Source organism: Staurois parvus, unplaced genomic scaffold, assembly GCF_062004578.1.
Source record: "Staurois parvus isolate SC_StPar_1 unplaced genomic scaffold, SC_StPar_1.0 ptg002908l, whole genome shotgun sequence".
Lineage (NCBI taxonomy): Eukaryota > Metazoa > Chordata > Amphibia > Anura > Ranidae > Staurois > Staurois parvus.
Genome location: NW_028320704.1, coordinates 45737 through 64293, shown reverse-complemented (window position 1 = coordinate 64293; position 18557 = coordinate 45737). Strand labels below are relative to the sequence as shown.

Sequence of the window (18557 nt, the reverse complement as noted above, 5' to 3'; positions counted from 1 at the left end):
ATCCTATGGTTAAAGGGCCAGGCAGCACCACGTTTTGTTTAAAATCAATATTTTTTTTGCTAGAAAATGTCTTAGAACCCCCCAAACATTATATATTATTTTATTAGTATTTGCGTCAGTATTTGAGTTTTTCAAATTTCGGGGGGAAAAATACTCTTTTTTTTAAATTTTATCACAAAAAAAACACAATACAGAACCCAATTTCTTTTCTAAATTATAAAAGGTGTTGCTTTTTGTTTAAAATCAGTATTTTTTCAGTACCGATCACTCATTGTGTTCATTCAGGAAAGGACGGGGCTGGTAAATGTGACATATTTATTGGACCCTTCCCCCACTGTCCATCATGAAGGATCATATTGTGTGCTTGCAGCTGCCGATGGTAAGGAGAAGAGGGAAGCCAGCAGCACTACAGAGTGGGGGCACACAGGGGGGCTTAGGCAGCAGGGGGAAACGCATGGTGCACAGGGAGGGTGGTGGGTGGGGTGGAGCGGGGGAGGGGCAATTACTGGAACTGATCCCCTGTATGGTTCTCTCTACAGCGGCTGAAAGCCAGCAGTAGGAAGAAGAGAAAATAACAGCTTTCAGCTGCTGCAGAGAGATCTGTACAGGGGATCTGTTCCAGTAATTGCCCCCCATGATGTGCTGATCACTCTCCCTGCCCACATCTGATTCACCTAGTTGCCTGCCCCCCCCCCCCCCGTGCTGGCCTGGGCCCCATACAGGAGGACTGGTGGTACCCCCTTATCCACGGCCGTGGGTGCGGCATAGATGTGCCTTGTCCCTCTGCAAAGTCGGACCCACCGTTGCGCCACTGTTGCATGCAGGGGCGGACTAACCATTTAGGCATTCAGGCACTGCCCGAGGGCCGGGGTCAGTAGGGGCCCCATGAGATGCCCCTGGTACCTTTCATGGGCTTTTTTGGGTGTGCTTTGAGTGTGGGCAAGGACACAGGGGCCCCATGATTTCCTATTGTCCAGGGGCCCCATGAGTTGTCAGTCCGCCCCTGGTTGCATGTAAAACATTCAAGTACAACTTTCATGCAACCATTGAAGTCTGTGGCCCTCAAGTCGCATGAAAGTCGGACCAAAGCAGCGCGTGGACTACTCTGCAGTCGCTGCGACTTAAAGTTGCACACATGCGAGAGGACATATTGGAAAACACGGGGTAAGACTTGTCATGCGACTCTGATGTCCAAAGTCGCATGACAAGTTGCGCAAGTGTGAACAGGGTCTAAAAGGAAGTGGACACCAAAAAAACAAAATCAAGTTTTTGATGTAATTATTCGTTCAGTGTGCGTTTCGATCGATCAACAGGATCAAATCAGCAAGCAAACAAATAGCCATAACATCACTTCTGATCGAGTTAGATCGTATCCAATTAAGCTGAGTTGGCCAGTGCGGAAAATGATCGATCGCGCTGCAGGGTTGCGCACTAAGACACTTCGTTCATGAATTTGATTGTATGGGATTGCATGGTGAAAATGCAGGTGCGATCAATAACTTATGATCGAATCTTCTAACTATCAGAAGAAATCCACTTCCCTCATGAGTGTCATATCGATCAAATGGGTCGTTGACTATAGATCGATTAATCCCATTAGGAAGGGATTACAGGGTGGTTTTTCTTATTGATGTTTTCTCTTTTGGTATCTTTGAATATGTTTCTTTTTGGTCTTGGCTTTAATAATGAGCCCTGCCCGGTGGATCACGGTGCTCGATACCCGGCCGTACCAAGTCATCTCTATGACCAATCACAGCGATTACATGATAACATGTAAGCAAAACTGTCACGAATGGCTTTCATCCATGGCAGTTTGCTTACTATTGCGATGCTGCGATTGACCAACAGCTATCACATGGTACATGGCTACCTGTAAAATGTGATAGCTGTGGGCCAATCACAGCACCACAATAGTAAGCAAGCTGTCATGAATGAAAGCCATTCATGACAGTTAAAACAATTGGTCATTTTGGGGGGTATTTCTACTGTCCCGGCATTTTTGGGCCTCAAGAAATGAGATCAGCCGTTGGTACATCAAATATGTAAAAAAACAAAACCTCAGCGCTCAGGACTTCCTATTTACCATACAAAACCCCGTGAGAACCTCGTCTTGATAACGCCCTGTGGGTGGGGCGAAACGCGTTGACGCACTTCCGGTTGCCTGGTCCGTCGTCTGACGTCATTTCCGGTGAGTGGAGCGCACGCCGAGCGGTGCGTTCCAAGGGGCCATCTTAGTCTAAGGAGAAGAGTCTGTAGCTGAGGTCTGCCATCCTGCTGCACACTAAACTGTGGGGTCCTTATATAATCCTTATATAATCGGTGTACATGAAAAGTGGATCAAGTTTGAAGAGAATCGCTGTTGTTTTGAATAAAAAGCGGGCTATATCCCGCAAAAGAATGTGAGTGGTCTGGAGAGATTAATTTAAGGAGAAGTTACTGCGGTATCACGCTATGGTCTTTTCTTCTTCCTGATTTTCCTTTGGGGGATTCGGTGAGAGGAGTAAGCAGAAGAGGTACCTAGATATGAGAGGAAACAGCACTTGGAGGTCTCAGAGAAAGTAAAGGGGGTCCAGGAGCCCTTAACAATCCTGAAAGGCGTGTGACTCACCATTATCTGGTGAGTGCGGTTAATGTTGATTTCTGCACTGGTGGATGGTGAAGGGATCCGTAACACGGAAGAATCAAATGGAAAATATATTATAGATTAATTTGATTAATTTTGTCACGGGACTTTAATTATATATATATATATATATTTTCTGGGATTTTTCTGATTTTTTGTCACTTTGATTTTTTGTCACTTTGTTTTTTCACTGGACTCATAATTATATATATATATTTTTGTATCAACATAATTTATATATAATTTATTATATATAATTTTATTAGCACATTTATGTTTTTTTACACTGAGTAATGTAATTGATCATGTGGGTTTGCGCTGGTTTTCATTGTTAAAAGTTGTTGGTACATCAAGACTGATCAATTTTCAAATATATACTGTATATATATATATATATATATACACACCATAGTTTGTAGACGCTATAACTTTCACGAAGACTTAATAATAAACACTGATTTGGGTTATTTTTTACCAAAGAAATATAGCAATATTTGGCCTAAAGTTAGGAAGAAAGATGATTTGTTTACAAAATTCTATAACAGAAAAAAGAAAAATGCCTTTGTTGGTATTTTTTTGTTTATATAACAAAAAATAAAAAACCCAGTGGTGATTAAATACCGCCAAAAGGAAACTCTATTTGTGTGAAAAAATGTATAAAAATTTCATTTGTGTACAGTGTTGCATGACGGCCCAACTACCAGTTAAAGTAGCACAGTGCTGAATAGCAAAAAAAATGTCCTGGTCATGAAGGGGGTAAAATCTTCTGGAGGTCAAATGGTTAATGTGTAACCAGCTTTTCTAAAATACTACTACTAATAATAATAATAATAAACATCGTTAAATGCATATCCAGCTTTTAGAAATAATAATACTTTTTTTATGCATAACTAGCTTTTATATTAACCACTTGCCGTCCACCTGCTGTTTATAAACGGCAGGGCGGTGGCACTCCAGGGGCGGGTTGCCGTTCATAAACGGCACCCGCCTTTTCTAGCTGTGCGCGCTCCCTGGGAGCGCGCAGCACCGCGATCTGGTGCCCGCTGTGTCCTCCGGACACAGTGAAACACCGATCGTCGGACGGGACCTCTGTACGAGGTCCTGATCATGTGATCACTAATTGGCTAATCAGTGATCACATGCAAAGTAGTAAGCAAGATGTCACTTGTGACATCATTGCTTACTACATGTGAAATCTGTGAATGATCACAGAGATCACATGGTACAGGGCTATTCACAACAGCCTTGTACCATGTGACAAGCTGTGACCAATCACAGCTCACTCAGTACTACTCAATGACTGCAAGAATGCAGACAGAGAGAAAGAGAAATGATTGCTTTTACATCCTATATGGGTGTAAAAGCAATCAGCAAAAAAAAAAAAAAAATCTTCGTCACCCCCCACAAGTAGTACAGTGTCACAGTATGTAAAAAAAAAAAATAATAATAATATGAAAAAATACAATAAAAATGTAAACAAATGTTTAAAAATTATAATTTTTGGTTATAAACTAATTTGGATTTTTTTTTTACTAGAAAAATAACGGAATAAATTTTGTCCAAGATTTATGATGAAATATTATTTATTTGCTAAATTTTATTTAAAAAAACACTTTTTTTCAAAATTGTTGGACATTTTCATTTATATAGCAAAAAAAATAAAAATCCCAGCTGTGAATAAATACCACCAAAATAAAGCTTTATCTGTCTCAAAAAAATGGTAAAAAATTCATATGGGTACAGTATTGCATGACCGCGCAATTGTCATTCAAAGTGTGATAGCGCTGAAAGCTGAAAATTGCCCTGGACAGGAAGGGGGTAAAAGTGTCCGGACAGGAAGTGGTTAATAACATGTAAAACAAATGTTTGCAATAACAACAACAATAATAATAATATTAATAAACAGATTGTTACATGTATAACTAGCTTTTGTAATAATAATAATAATAATAATACTACAGTTTGCTAATTGTATAACCAGTTTTTATAATAATAATAATAATAATATTATTATTTTTAAATGTATAACCATCTTTAATAATGATAACAACAACAATATTATTACTAAACAGATTGTTACATGTATAACTAGCTTTTGTAATAATAATAACAATAATAATAATGCAGATTGCTAATTGTATAACCAGTTTTTATAATATTATTTTATTTATAGTATTAGTATTATTAATAATAATAATAATAGTAATAACAATAATTCTAATTATAATAATTGTTAATGTATAACCATCTTTATTAATAACAACAATAATAATAATATTCTTTTAATGTATAACCAGCCTTTGTAATAATAATAATAATAAAACAGGCTGTTACATGTATAACCAGATTTTGTAATAATAATAAAAATAATAATAATTAACAGATTGTTGCATGTATAACTAGCTTTGTAATAATAATAATAATAATACAGATTTCTAACTGTATAACCAGTTTTAATAATAATAAATATAATAATAATAATATTTTTAAATGTATAACCAACTTTTACAATAATAATAATATTAATAAACAGATTGTTGCATGTTTAACTAGCTTTGTAATAACAATAATACAGATTGATAACTGTATAACCAGTATTATTAATAACAATAATATATTTTTTATTGTATAACCAGTTTTATGAATAATAATAATAATAATACTGGTTATACAGTTATCAATCTGTATTATTGTTATTACAAAGCTAGTTAAACATGCAACAATCTGTTTATTAATATTATTATTATTGTTAAAGTTGGTTATACATTTAAAAATATTATTATTATTATATTTATTATTATTAAAACTGGTTATACAGTTAGAAATCTGTATTATTATTATTATTATTACAAAGCTAGTTATACATGCAACAATCTGTTAATTATTATTATTTTTATTATTATTACAAAATCTGGTTATACATGTAACAGCCTGTTTTATTATTATTATTACAAAGGCTGGTTATACATTAAAAGAATATTATTATTATTGTTGTTATTAATAAAGATGGTTATACATTAACAATTATTATAATTAGAATTATTGTTATTACTATTATTATTATTAATAATACTAATACTATAAATAAAATAATATTATAAAAACTGGTTATACAATTAGCAATCTGCATTATTATTATTGTTATTATTATTACAAAAGCTAGTTATACATGTAACAATCTGTTTAGTAATAATATTGTTGTTGTTATCATTATTAAAGATGGTTATACATTTAAAAATAATAATATTATTATTATTATTATTATAAAAACTGGTTATACAATTAGCAAACTGTAGTATTATTATTATTATTATTACAAAGCTAGTTATACATGCAACAATCTGTTAATTATTATTATTTTTATTATTATTACAAAATCTGGTTATACATGTAACAATCTGTTTTATTATTATTATTACAAAGGCTGGTTATACATTAAAAGAATATTATTATTATTGTTGTTATTAATAAAGATGGTTATACATTAACAATTATTATAATTAGAATTATTGTTATTACTATTATTATTATTATTATTATTAATAATACTAATACTATAAATAAAATAATATTATAAAAACTGGTTATACAATTAGCAATCTGCATTATTATTATTATTATTATTATTATTCATAAAACTGGTTATACAATAAAAAATATATTATTGTTATTAATAATACTGGTTATACAGTTATCAATCTGTATTATTGTTATTACAAAGCTAGTTAAACATGCAACAATCTGTTTATTAATATTATTATTATTGTTAAAGTTGGTTATACATTTAAAAATATTATTATTATTATTATTATTATTAAAACTGGTTATACAGTTAGCTTTGTAATAATAATAATAATAATAATAATAATAATAATAATAATAATAACACAGGCTATTACAAGTGTAACCGTCTTTAGTAATAATAATAATACAGATTGTTACATGTATAACTATGATATATAATAATTATGTAATAAATAATAATGCCAACATTCCATTGCTATCCATTTTGCCACGTGCAGCAGGTGCCTGCAGTCCCCCTCTCCTTCCAGCAGATGGCGCTGCCCCGTTACATTCCAGAGCCCGTGGGCGGAGCCTTTTCCCACGTGTTGGGCATTTAATTTAAAGGGACAACAACTCCAGAGAGCCTAAGGAAAGTGTCAGCCTTGGGGATCGCAGGAGGGAGAGGACTTTGAAGCATCTGAAGGGAGGGAGAGAGGCAGAGGACCGCAGCATCACCTGGGCACCTGCACTGACCTTCTGGATCAGGAAGGGGAGGCAGCAGGACCACACTGGCAGTTCTGGCCACATGTTTGATTTTGTTTGCAAGAAGCTGCAGCAGTCATTAGACACAAGGTTGTCTGGGATACTCAGCAATCTCTGAGTGATGGCAGAAGAAGCAAATTGCATGCAGCTGTCCCAGCAGGGATGAGAGCAGCTCTGTGTGCCAAGCGGACATAGTTTCCCTCTTTGTGTAGTCTGGTGCATGGGGTGGGGTGAGATAAAAGCCAGAGGGATGTGGAGGTGCAGGATATAATTAAACACTGAGGAGGTTAGAGGAGACAGCCAAGCCCTTAATGTTATGCCAAGGAGGTGAATACCTGCTGCTGCTGTATGATGTGTCAGTGACAACCAGAGTGTAGAGGGTTGTCAGAGATCCCTTAGGCTCAGCCACTGTCTGGGGTGACTTGGGAGGGTGCAGAACATGCAGGACTGAAGATCTCCTCTCATCATCCATTATCTGATCTTCCCCATCACCTGGGACTGAGATTCTGACATGCAGAAGATCACTCTTCCTGTCCTCTTGGAGTGGATGGTCCTCCTATGGATGGTCCTCCTTGTGCACACAGACTCAGGTAAGACCTCCAGCCTCTCCCTCTCACCTGTCCCTCTCAGTTAGGGATCTTCTTCAGGTAACTAGCGGTCCATTGAGCAATGAGAAATCTCTGAGTCTCAGATGAGCCATCACTGACACCAATGGTCATTTTAACCATCTGTAAGGAGGACATTCTTCCCACTGACCACCAATGTAAGGAGGACATTCTTCCCACTGACCACCAATGTAAGGGGGGCACTCTTCCCACTGACCACCAATGTAAGGGGGGCACTCTTCCCACTGACCACCAATGTAAGGGGGGCACTCTTCCCACTGACCACCAATGTAAGGGGGGCACTCTTCCCACTGACCACCAATGTAAGGGGGCACACTTACCACTGACCACCAATGTAAGGGGGGCACTCTTCCCACTGACCACCAATGTAAGGGGGGCACTCTTCCCACTGACCACCAATGTAAGGGGGGCACTCTTCCCACTGACCACCAATGTAAGGGGGGCACACTTACCACTGACCACCAATGTAAGGAGGACATTCTTCCCACTGACCACCAATGTAAGGGGGGCACTCTTCCCACTGACCACCAATGTAAGGGGGGCACTCTTTCCACTGACCACCAATGTAAGGGGGCACTCTTCCCACTGACCACCAATGTAAGGAGTGCACTCTTCCCACTGACCACCAATGTAAGGAGGGCACTCTTACCACTGACCACCAATGTAAGGGGTGCACTCTTACCACTGACCACCGATGTAAGGGGGCACTCTTCCCACTGACCACCAATGTAAGAGGGGCACTCTTCCCACTGACCACCAATGTAAGGGGTGAACTCTTACCACTGATCACCAATGTAAGCAGGAATTTCTCCACTGACTACCAATGTAAGGAGATAATCATACAATGTAAGGGGGACTTCTTCACTGACCACCAATGTAAGGGGGCACAACTTCACTGACCAACAAAGTAAGGAAGACATTTTTCCCACTGACCACCAATGTAAGTGGTACTTCTCTGACCACACAAAGAAGGAGGCATTCTTCCCACTAACCACCAACACAAGGAGTACATCTCCTCTAGCCACCACTCTAAGGAGGGCATGCTTTCCACTGACCACCAATGTAGAGGGAACAGTATTCCCACTGACCACAAATGTAAGCAGGCATTTCTTCAATGATCACCAATGTATAGGGGACATTTTTCCCACTGACCATCAATGTAAGGGGGCACTACTTCCCTGACCACCAATGTAAGGGGGGCACTTCTTCCCTGACCACCAATGTAAGGGGGGCACTTCTTCCCTGACCACCAGTGTAAGGAGGACATTCTTCCCACTGACCATCAATATAAGGGGGCACTACTTCCCTGACCACCAATGTAAGGGGGCACTTCTTTGCTGACTACCAATATAAGAGGGACTTCTTCATTGACCACCAATGTATGGGGACACATCTCCTTTAACCACCACAGTAAAGGGGGCATTCTTCCTATTGACCACCAGTGTATAGGGAACATTCTTCCTACTAGCCACCAATGCAAGGAGTACATCTCCTCTGACCACCACTGTGAGGAGGACAATCTTTCCTCTGACCACCAATGTAAGGATGGGCATTCTTTCCACTGACCACCAATGTAAGGGGGCTCTTCTCCTCTGACCACCACAGTAAGGGCATTCCTCCCATTGACCACCAGTGTATAGGGAACATTCTTCCTACTAGCCACCAATGCAAGGAGTACATCTCCTCTGACCACCACTGTAAGGGGGGAATTCTTTCCAATGACCACCAATGTATAGGGAACATTCTTCCCACTGGTCACTATTGTAAGGAGGGACATTTTTTCCACCGACCACCAATGCAAGGGGGCACTTCTCCTCTGACCACCACAGTAAGGGGGGCATTCCTCCCATTGACCACCAGAACATTCTTTCCACTGGCCACTATTGTAATGGGGACATTCTTCCCACTGGCCACTGTTGTAATGGGGACATTCTTTCCACTGACCACCAATGTAAGGGGCACTTCTCTACAAACCACCAATGTTAGGAGCATCCTTCCCATTCTGGCCACTATTTAATGGGGACATTCTTTCCACTGACCACCAATGTATAGAGAACATTATTCCCACTGGTCACTATTTTAAGGAGGGATATTCTTTCCACCTACCACCAATGTACGGGGGCACTTCTCCTCTGACCACCACAGTAAGGGGGGCATTCCTCCCATTGACCACCAGTGTATGGAGAACATTCTTCCCACTGGCCACTATTGTAATGGGAACATTCTTTCCACTGACCACCAATGTAAGGGGCACTTCTCTACAAACCACCAATGTTAGGAGCATTCTTCCCTTTGACCACCAGTGTAAGGGGTCACTTCTCAAATGACCACCAAAACAGGAGCATTCTTCCCATTGACCACCAATATAGCAGCCCTGGATGTCAGTTATCCTAAGCATGCCATGTTTCTTATTCTTCTATATGTTCTTAGAGCTGGTACTTCGGCCTCTTTCACGTGGACAGTCAGTTTCTTATAGCCTGGCCCGATTGGAAGCTCCATGTAAGCCTGTTGGCAGGCAGATGTAAATGGATGTGCGCACCTTGCGAGCAACGTACTTGGCTTACAGTCGTGGCTCTGTCCATAGATCCAACATGGGTCCAGGAGAACTCCGGTGTGAATGGACACAGATGTGACAAGAGTGACATCCGTTCTGTTCTACTCTGATTCAGCAATCTGTTTATGGATCCCCTGCCGATCGGACTGGATGGCACCTGTGTGAAAGGGGCCTTACAGATAATGTCCCAGGAGCAGGGGCGGACTGACCATTTGAAAACTCGGGCACTGCCTGAGGGCCCGGGGTCAGTATGAGGCCCCATGAGATGCCCCTGGTACCTTTTTCATAGGCTTTTTTAAGTTTGTGCAAGGACACAGGGGCCCCATGATCCCCTATTGCCCGGGGGCCCCATGAGTTGTCAGTCTGCTCCTGCCCAGGAGGTGTAAATATAATTATTATTGGAAGGGGTCCCCTGAAGGCATGTGCACACCTGCGGCAGCCCGCCCTTGGCTGTAGATCATTGGCTGCCAGGCATTCAGGAGAAGCTATAATTGTGAGCCAAGCACGTGGCTCATGGTTGTGGCTTGGTCCCATTCACTTGAATTGGTAGTATTTGTGGTATAATTTTTGCATGTATGAGATTACAAGCACAGCTAAGACACTAATTTTTACCCTCCACCCCTGTGAACAAGGCCTGACACTTAAAAGTGATTTTTAAGGGTCCCTCCGTGTTATAAAGATTGAGAAAGGCTGTCCTAACCTATCCGTCTACAAAGGAGGCGGGTGAGGTGCAGGCAGGGGCGGACTGACTATTTAGGCACTCGGGCACTGCCCGAGGGCCCGGGGTCAGTAGGGGGCCCCATGAGATGCCCCTAGTACCTTTCATAGGCTTTTTGGGTGTGGTTTGAGTGTGGTCGAGGACACAGGGGCCCCATGATTTCCCGGGGGCCCCATGAATTGTCATTCCGCCCCTGGGTGCAGGATTTGGGGTTGTTCATCATCCCCCCTTCATTACCTAGTGAGTCATTGACCTGGGACAGGTGCAGTTCAGAAGTGGAAACTTTTAAGACTTCACTGACTACATGCTTGTTTCAAGTTGTGATAGATAGATAGATAGATAGATAGATAGATAGATAGATAGATAGATAGACAATTTTACCAAATGTATTGGCCCCGCCCTCCAAATAATTGGATTCAGGTGTTCCAATCCCCTCCATGGACACAGGTGTATACAATCATCCCCTAGGCATGCAGACGGCTTCTACAAACATTGGTGAAAGAATGGGTCGCTCTCAGGAGCTCAGTGACTCCAAGCGTGGTCCCGTGATAGGTGGTCACCTGGGCAATAAGTCCATCCGTGACATTTCCTGGCTACTAAATATTCCACGCTCAACTGTTAGTGGGATTATAACAAAGTGGAAGCAACTGGGAACAGCCACTCAGCCACCAAGTGGTAGGCCATGTCACATGACAGTTCGGGGTCAGCACATGCTGCAGCACACAGTGCGCAGAAGTCACCAACTGTCTGCAGAGTCAATAGCTAAAGACCTCCAAACTTGGTGTGGCCTTCAGATGAGCCCAACAACAGTGCGTAGAGAGCTTCATGGAATGGGTTTCCATGGCCGAGCAGCTGCATCCAAGCCTTCCATCACCAAGTGCAATGCAAAGCGTCGGATGCCGTGGTGTAAAGCACGCCACCACTGGACTCTAGAGCAGGGGATACGTGTTCTCTGGAGTGACCAATCACACTTCCCTGTCTGGCAATCCGATGGACGTGCCTGGATTTGGCAGTTGCTAGGAGAACGGTACTTGCCTGACTGTAATGTGCCAAGTGTAAAGTTTGGTGGAGGGGGGATTATGGTGTGGAGTTGTTTTTCAGGGGTTGGGCTTGGCCCCCTAGTTCCATTGAAGGGAACTCTTAAGGCGTCAGCATACCAAGACATTTTGAACAATTTCATGCTCCCAACTTTGTGGGAAGAGTTTGGGGATGGCCTCTTCCTGTTCCAACATGACTGCCCACCAGTGCACAAAGCAAGGTCCATAAAGACATGGAGGGGCCAGTTTGGGGTGGAGGAAATTGACTGTCCTGCACAGAGTCCTGACCTCAACCCCATAGAACACCTTTGGGATGAATTAGAACGGAGACTGCGAGCCAGGCCTCCTCCCCCGACATCAGTGCCTGACCTGACAAATGTGCTTCTGGAAGAATGGTCCAACCTTCCCATAGACACCCTCCTAAACCTTGTGGACGGCCTTCCCAGAAGAGTTGAAGCTGTTATAGCTGCAAAGGGCGGAGCCAACTCAATATTGAACCCTACGGACTAAGACTGGGGGGCCATTAAAGGTCATGTGCGTGGAAAGGCTGGCGGCCCGATACTTGGAGCAATATAGTGTATATAGATAATGTAGATAGGAAGAAAGAAATAAAAGAAAAGGAAATAAAGAAAGATAGATAGATAGATAGATGATAGATAGATAATGATAGATAGATAGATAGATAGATAGATAGATAGATAGATAGATAGATAGATAGATAATAGATGATAGATAGATAGATAGATAGATAGATAGATAGATAGATAGATAGATAATAGATGATAGATTGATAGATAGATAGATAGATAATAGATGATAGATAGATAGATAGATAGATAGATAGATAGATAGATAGATAGATAGATAGATAGATAGATAGATAATAGATTGATAGATAGATAGATAGATAGATAGATAGATAGATAGATAATGATAGATAGATAGATAGATAGATAGATAGATAGATAGATAGATAGATAATAGATAGATAGATAGATATGTTTCTGCGCCTCCTCTCCAGTCTGTGTGATGGACTCCTGTGCTAGTATTGATCCATATTGATCCCTCCATCCCTGACATCATACACTGACAGGAAATTTTAGATTTAATTATTGATGTTCTCCTCTGCATGTAGCTTCCAGGAATCCCTCCCTATACCACTAATAGCGCCGCTCAGGTGGAGTGGTAAATCCAGTGACTCAGCAAGGTACAGGTGCAGGCTGTCTAATGTGTAATCCAGAAAGGGGGGATGACAGACGCCGCACACCACTAACTCAACAGGTGAAGGAATCTCTATGATTAAGCCCCCCGGATGGGCGGGGTGAAATGCGTCAGAGGCGGGGCTCAGGAGGCCGTTCATATGTCTCTTCACCCGTTGAGTTGGTGGTGTGTGGCGTTTCTTATCCCCTCAGACGTCTCTAGACTCTCTAACACCCAATCAGTGCTGCGGGATGGCTGAGCACATAGGTATGGGCAGTATCGGGATGTATCGGGATACAGCCCTTCCTCTCTATAATGTAGGGCTGGAATTCATCTGTTTTTTCATAATTTGTGTCATTTATGGATTTAGTCTATGAATAGAAACGAGTTGAGGAGTTTACAAAATAAAATGTAATATTCCACCTAAAGATAACCTCCATACATAAAAGAGTTGCCTATAAATTTGACCTCCGGACCCCCCTTCAGTCTTGCACAGGTGTACCTGCTCCTCCCCTTCAGTCTTGCACAGGTGTACCGGCTCCTCCCCTCCAGTCTTGCACAGGTGTACCTGTTCCTCCCCTCCAGTCTTGCACAGGTGTACCGGCTCCTCCCCTCCAGTCTTGCACAGGTGTACAGGCTCCTCCCCTTCAGTCTTGCACAGGTGTACCTGCTCCTCCCCTTCAGTCTTGCACAGGTGTACCGGCTCCTCCCCTCCAGTCTTGCACAGGTGTACCTGTTCCTCCCCTCCAGTCTTGCACAGGTGTACCGGCTCCTCCCCTCCAGTCTTGCACAGGTGTACAGGCTCCTCCCCTCCAGTCTTGCACAGGTGTACCGGCTCCTTCCCTTCAGTCTTGCACAGGTGTACCGGCTCCTCCTCTTCAGTCTTGCACAGGTGTATCGGCTCCTCCCCTTTAGTCTTGCACAGGTGTACCAGCTCCTCCCCTTCAGTATTGCACAGGTGTACCGGCTCCTCCCCTTCAGTCTTGCACAGGTGTACCGGCTCCTTCCCTTCAGTCTTGCACAGGTGTACCGGCTCCTCCCCTTCAGTATTGCACAGGTGTACTGGCATCTCCCCTTCAGTCTTGCACAGGTGTACTGGCATCTCCCCTTCAGTCTTGCACAGGTGTACTGGCTCCTCCCCTTCAGTCTTGCACAGGTGTACCCCTAAAGATAACCTCCATACATAAAAGAGTTGCCTATAAATTTGACCTCCGGACCCCCTTCAGTCTTGCACAGGTGTACTGGCACCTCCCCTTCAGTCTTGCACAGGTGTACTGGCACCTCCCCTTCAGTCTTGCACAGGTGTACCAGCACCTCCCCTTCAGTCTTGCACAGGTGTACCGGCTCCTCCCCTCCAGTCTTGCACAGGTGTACCGGCTCCTCCCCTCCAGTCTTGCACAGGTGTACCGGCTCCTCCCCTCCAGTCTTGCACAGGTGTACCGGCTCCTCCCCTCCAGTCTTGCACAGGTGTACAGGCTCCTCCCCTCCAGTCTTGCACAGGTGTACCAGCTCCTTCCCTTCAGTCTTGCACAGGTGTACCGGCTCCTCCTCTTCATTCTTGCACAGGTGTATCGGCTCCTCCCCTTTAGTCTTGCACAGGTGTACCAGCTCCTTCCCTTCAGTCTTGCACAGGTGTACCGGATCCTCCTCTTCAGTCTTGCACAGGTGTACCGGCTCCTCCCCTTCAGTATTGCACAGGTGTACCGGCTCCTCCCCTTCAGTCTTGCACAGGTGTACCGGCTCCTTCCCTTCAGTCTTGCACAGGTGTACCGGCTCCTCCCCTTCAGTCTTGCACAGGTGTACCGGCTCCTTCCCTTCAGTCTTGCACAGGTGTACTGGCACCTCCCCTTCAGTCTTGCACAGTTGTACCGGCTCCTCCCCTTCAGTCTTGCACAGGTGTACCGGCTCCTCCCCTTCAGTATTGCACAGGTGTACTGGCATCTCCCCTTCAGTCTTGCACAGGTGTACTGGCATCTCCCCTTCAGTCTTGCACAGGTGTACTGGCTCCTCCCCTTCAGTCTTGCACAGGTGTACCCCTAAAGATAACCTCCATACATAAAAGAGTTGCCTATAAATTTGACCTCCGGACCCCCTTCAGTCTTGCACAGGTGTACTGGCACCTCCCCTTCAGTCTTGCACAGGTGTACTGGCACCTCCCCTTCAGCCTTGCACAGGTGTACCAGCACCTCCCCTTCAGTCTTGCACAGGTGTACTGGTTCCTCCCCTCCAGTCTTGCACAGGTGTACCGGCTCCTCCCCTCCAGTCTTGCACAGGTCTACCGGCTCCTCCCCTCCAGTCTTGCACAGGTGTACTGGCTCCTCCCCTTCAGTCTTGTACAGGTGTACGGCTCCTCCCCTCCAGTCTTGCACAGGTGTACCGGCTCCTCCCTTTCAGTCTTGTACAGGTGTACCGGCTCCTCCCCTCCAGTCTTGCACAGGCGTACCTGCTCCTCCCCTTCAGTCTTGTACAAGTGTACTGGTTCCTCCCCTTCAGTCTTGCACAGGTGTACTGGCTCCTCCCCTTCAGTCTTGCACAGGTGTACCGGCTCCTCCCCTCCAGTCTTGCAGAGTTGTACCGGCTCCTCCCCTGGACTGAAATGGCTTACTCTGATTTCACTGCACACTGTGAGCTTCTCACAATGTGCATTAGAAGCTGCAGCAAGTCAGATAAGTGCTCCGCCTTATTTCCTGGCTGGAAGACGCCCGGCATCATCTAGCCATTTTTCAGCAGCACACTGTAAGGTATGTTCTTTGACTCTCTTTGCATTGTGCTGCAACGCATTTCAATCACAAAATGTGCATGCACTGGGACAATGAATGGCAGCCCAATGCGTCTTACCAGCAGACTTGCATTGCATCTCATTGCATGCACACTACAACACTCATTAATGTTCATTGCACTGCACTGCAACTCATGTCTATCACAAGGTACGTTGGGGTGCTCTTCTGTTACATGCATTGGAACGATGGCACCCCAATGTACCTTGCCAGCAGACTTGTGTTGAAGCCAGTGGTGTACTTTGGTTTTGTGCTGCCCTAGGCAAGAATAAAATTAGGTGCCCCCTTCCATCTGAATTTGTCCTACCTTTTCCTGTTTAAGATCCACCCCATCAGGATAGGACAGGAGGGGGGCAGCAGGACAGGAGGGGGTGCAGCAGGACAGGAGAGGGGGCAGCGAGACAGTTGAGGTGCAGTGGGACAGGTGAGGGGTAGCAGGACAGGAGCGGGTAGCAGGACAGTAGAGGGGGCAGCAGGACGGGAGGGACAGCGAGACAGGTGAGGGGCAGTGGGACAGGTGAGGGGGCAGCAGGACAGGAGAGGGGGCAGCGGGACTGGTGAGGGGTAGCAGGACAGGAGAGGGGCAGCGGGACAGGAAGGGCAGCAGGACAGGTGAGGGGTAGCAAGACAGGAGGGGGTAGCGGGACAGGACAGGGGGCAGCGGGATGGGAGGGGCAGCGGGACAGGTGAGGATTAGCAGGACAGGAGGGGGTAGCGAAACAGGAGAGGGGGGCAGCGAGACAGGTGAGGGGTAGCAGGACAGGAGGGGGTAGCGGAACAGGAGAGGGAGCAGCAGGACAGGAGAGTGGGCAACAGGATGGGAGGGTCAGAGAGACAGGTGAGGGGTAGCAGGACAGGAGGGGGTAGTGGGACATGAGAGGGGGCAGCGGGACGGGAGGGGCACCGAGACAGGTGAGGGGCAGCGGGACAGGTGAGGGGTAGCTGGACAGAAGGGGGTAGCAGGAGGGGGGGGGGACTAGGACAAGAGGGGGGGCAGCAGGACAGCAGGTTGGAAGGGTCAGAAAGATAGGTGGGGGGCAGCGGGACAGGTGAGGGGCAGCGGGACAGTAGAGGAGCAGCGGGACAGAAGAGTGGGCAACGGGATGGGAGGGTCAGAGAGACAGGTGGGGGGCAGTGGGACAGGTGAGGGGTAGCAGGACAAGAGAGGGGGCAGTGGGACAGGAGGGGCAGTGCGAGAGGTGGGGGGCAGCGGGACAGGTGGGGGGTAGCAGAACAGGAGAGGGGGCAACGGGACGGGAGGGGCAGGGAGAGAGGTGAGGGGCAGCGGGACAGGTGGGGGGTAGCAGGACAGGAGGGGGGCAATGGGACAGAAGGAAGCAGCACAACACCATTTTTGCCAGCACATCGCAATGTATTTTAGTGCTTTGTCAGTCACAAGATGCATTGGGGTGCCCTTCCCTTACATTGATGCTTTGGAATGGCACCTCAGCACACCTTGCCAATGGACGTTTCCTGCAGTGCACCTCAACAATGTACTAATGTGCATGCACCATTTCTTGCCAGCACACTGCCATGCATGTTAGTTCACTGCCATGCATGTCCATTACAAGGTGCATTGGGGAGCTCTTCTGAATGAATGGCACCAACACATTGACGTTACTGCAATGCCATGATGGTAAGGGGCCCTTACCCTGGCTCCTGAGAGAGGCACACATCACAGAGTCATGTGATAAGGGGATGCAGTCCTGAACAGAAGCAACTTGAACATTGCAACAATTCCAGCTGGTGGATTATTGAAAACTCAGATTGAAGAGCAATGGCAGCAAGAGAAATGGTTTGGTGAACTATTAGTATCTAGCAGACCAGGGGTCTCCAAACTTTCTAAACAAAGGACAAGTTTACTGTTTTTCAGACTTTAGGGGGGCTGGGCTGTGGCCAATGGAAGTAGAATATCCCAGCACCAGTGGGAGGAATAGGGCCCCTTCATTGGTGTCAGTGGGGGGAATAGTGCCATATTGTTGGTGTCAATGGGAGGAATAGTGCCTCATCGTTGGTGTCAGTGGAAAGAATAGTGCTCATTATTGGTGTCAGTGAAAGGAATAGTGCCCCATCATTGGTGTCATTGGGAGGAATAGTTCCCCATCATTGGTGTCAGTGGGAGGAATAGTGCTCCATCATTGGTGTCAGTGAAAGGAATAGTGCCCCATCATTGGTGTCATTGGGAGGAATAGTTCCCCATTGTTGGTGTCAGTAGAAACAATATTTCCCCATTGTCAGTGTCAGTGGGAGGAATAGTGCCCCATTGTTGGTGTCAGTGGAATCAATAGTATCCTATTGTTGGTGTCAATGGAATCAGTAGTGCCCCATTGTTAGTGTCAGTGGAAGGAACAGTGCCCCATTGTTGGTGTCATTGGGAGGATTAGTGCCCAATTGTTGGTGTCAGTTGGAGGAATAGCTCCCCATTGTTGGTGTCATTGGGAGGATTAATGCCCAATTGTTGGTGTCAGTTGGAGAAATAGAGCCCCGTCATTTGTATTAGTGAAAAAAATAGTGGAATTGGTGGGGGAAATAGTGCCCCATCCTTGGTGGCAATGGAAGAAATAATGTCCCAAGGGCCAGATAAAAGCAAACAAAGGGCAGCATCTGGCCCCTGGGCTGCAGTTTGGAGACCTCTGCTTTACAGGGTAGTTAGCATAAGGCAGGCATCAGTAAATGACAGACCACGGTCCGGATCCAGACCGGGCCACTGTCCCATCTTAACCAGCGGTCGTGCCATTCAGGAGCCACTTCTTCAG

At 44.9% G+C, this 18557-nt stretch overlaps 1 protein-coding gene across 1 annotated transcript in view; it reads left to right on the top strand.

Annotated features, from left to right (window-relative positions):
* Nucleotides 1–6806: 6806 nt before the first annotated feature.
* Nucleotides 6807–18557, top strand: part of LOC149428937 (netrin-4-like) — a gene marked incomplete at its 3' end in the record, with an annotated part of 53653 nt that continues 41902 nt past the window's right edge. The window contains exon 1 of the mRNA XM_089666917.1: nt 6807–7479. Coding sequence (XP_089523043.1) covers nt 7401–7479 — 79 coding nt within the window. The remainder of the gene's footprint in view (nt 7480–18557) is intronic.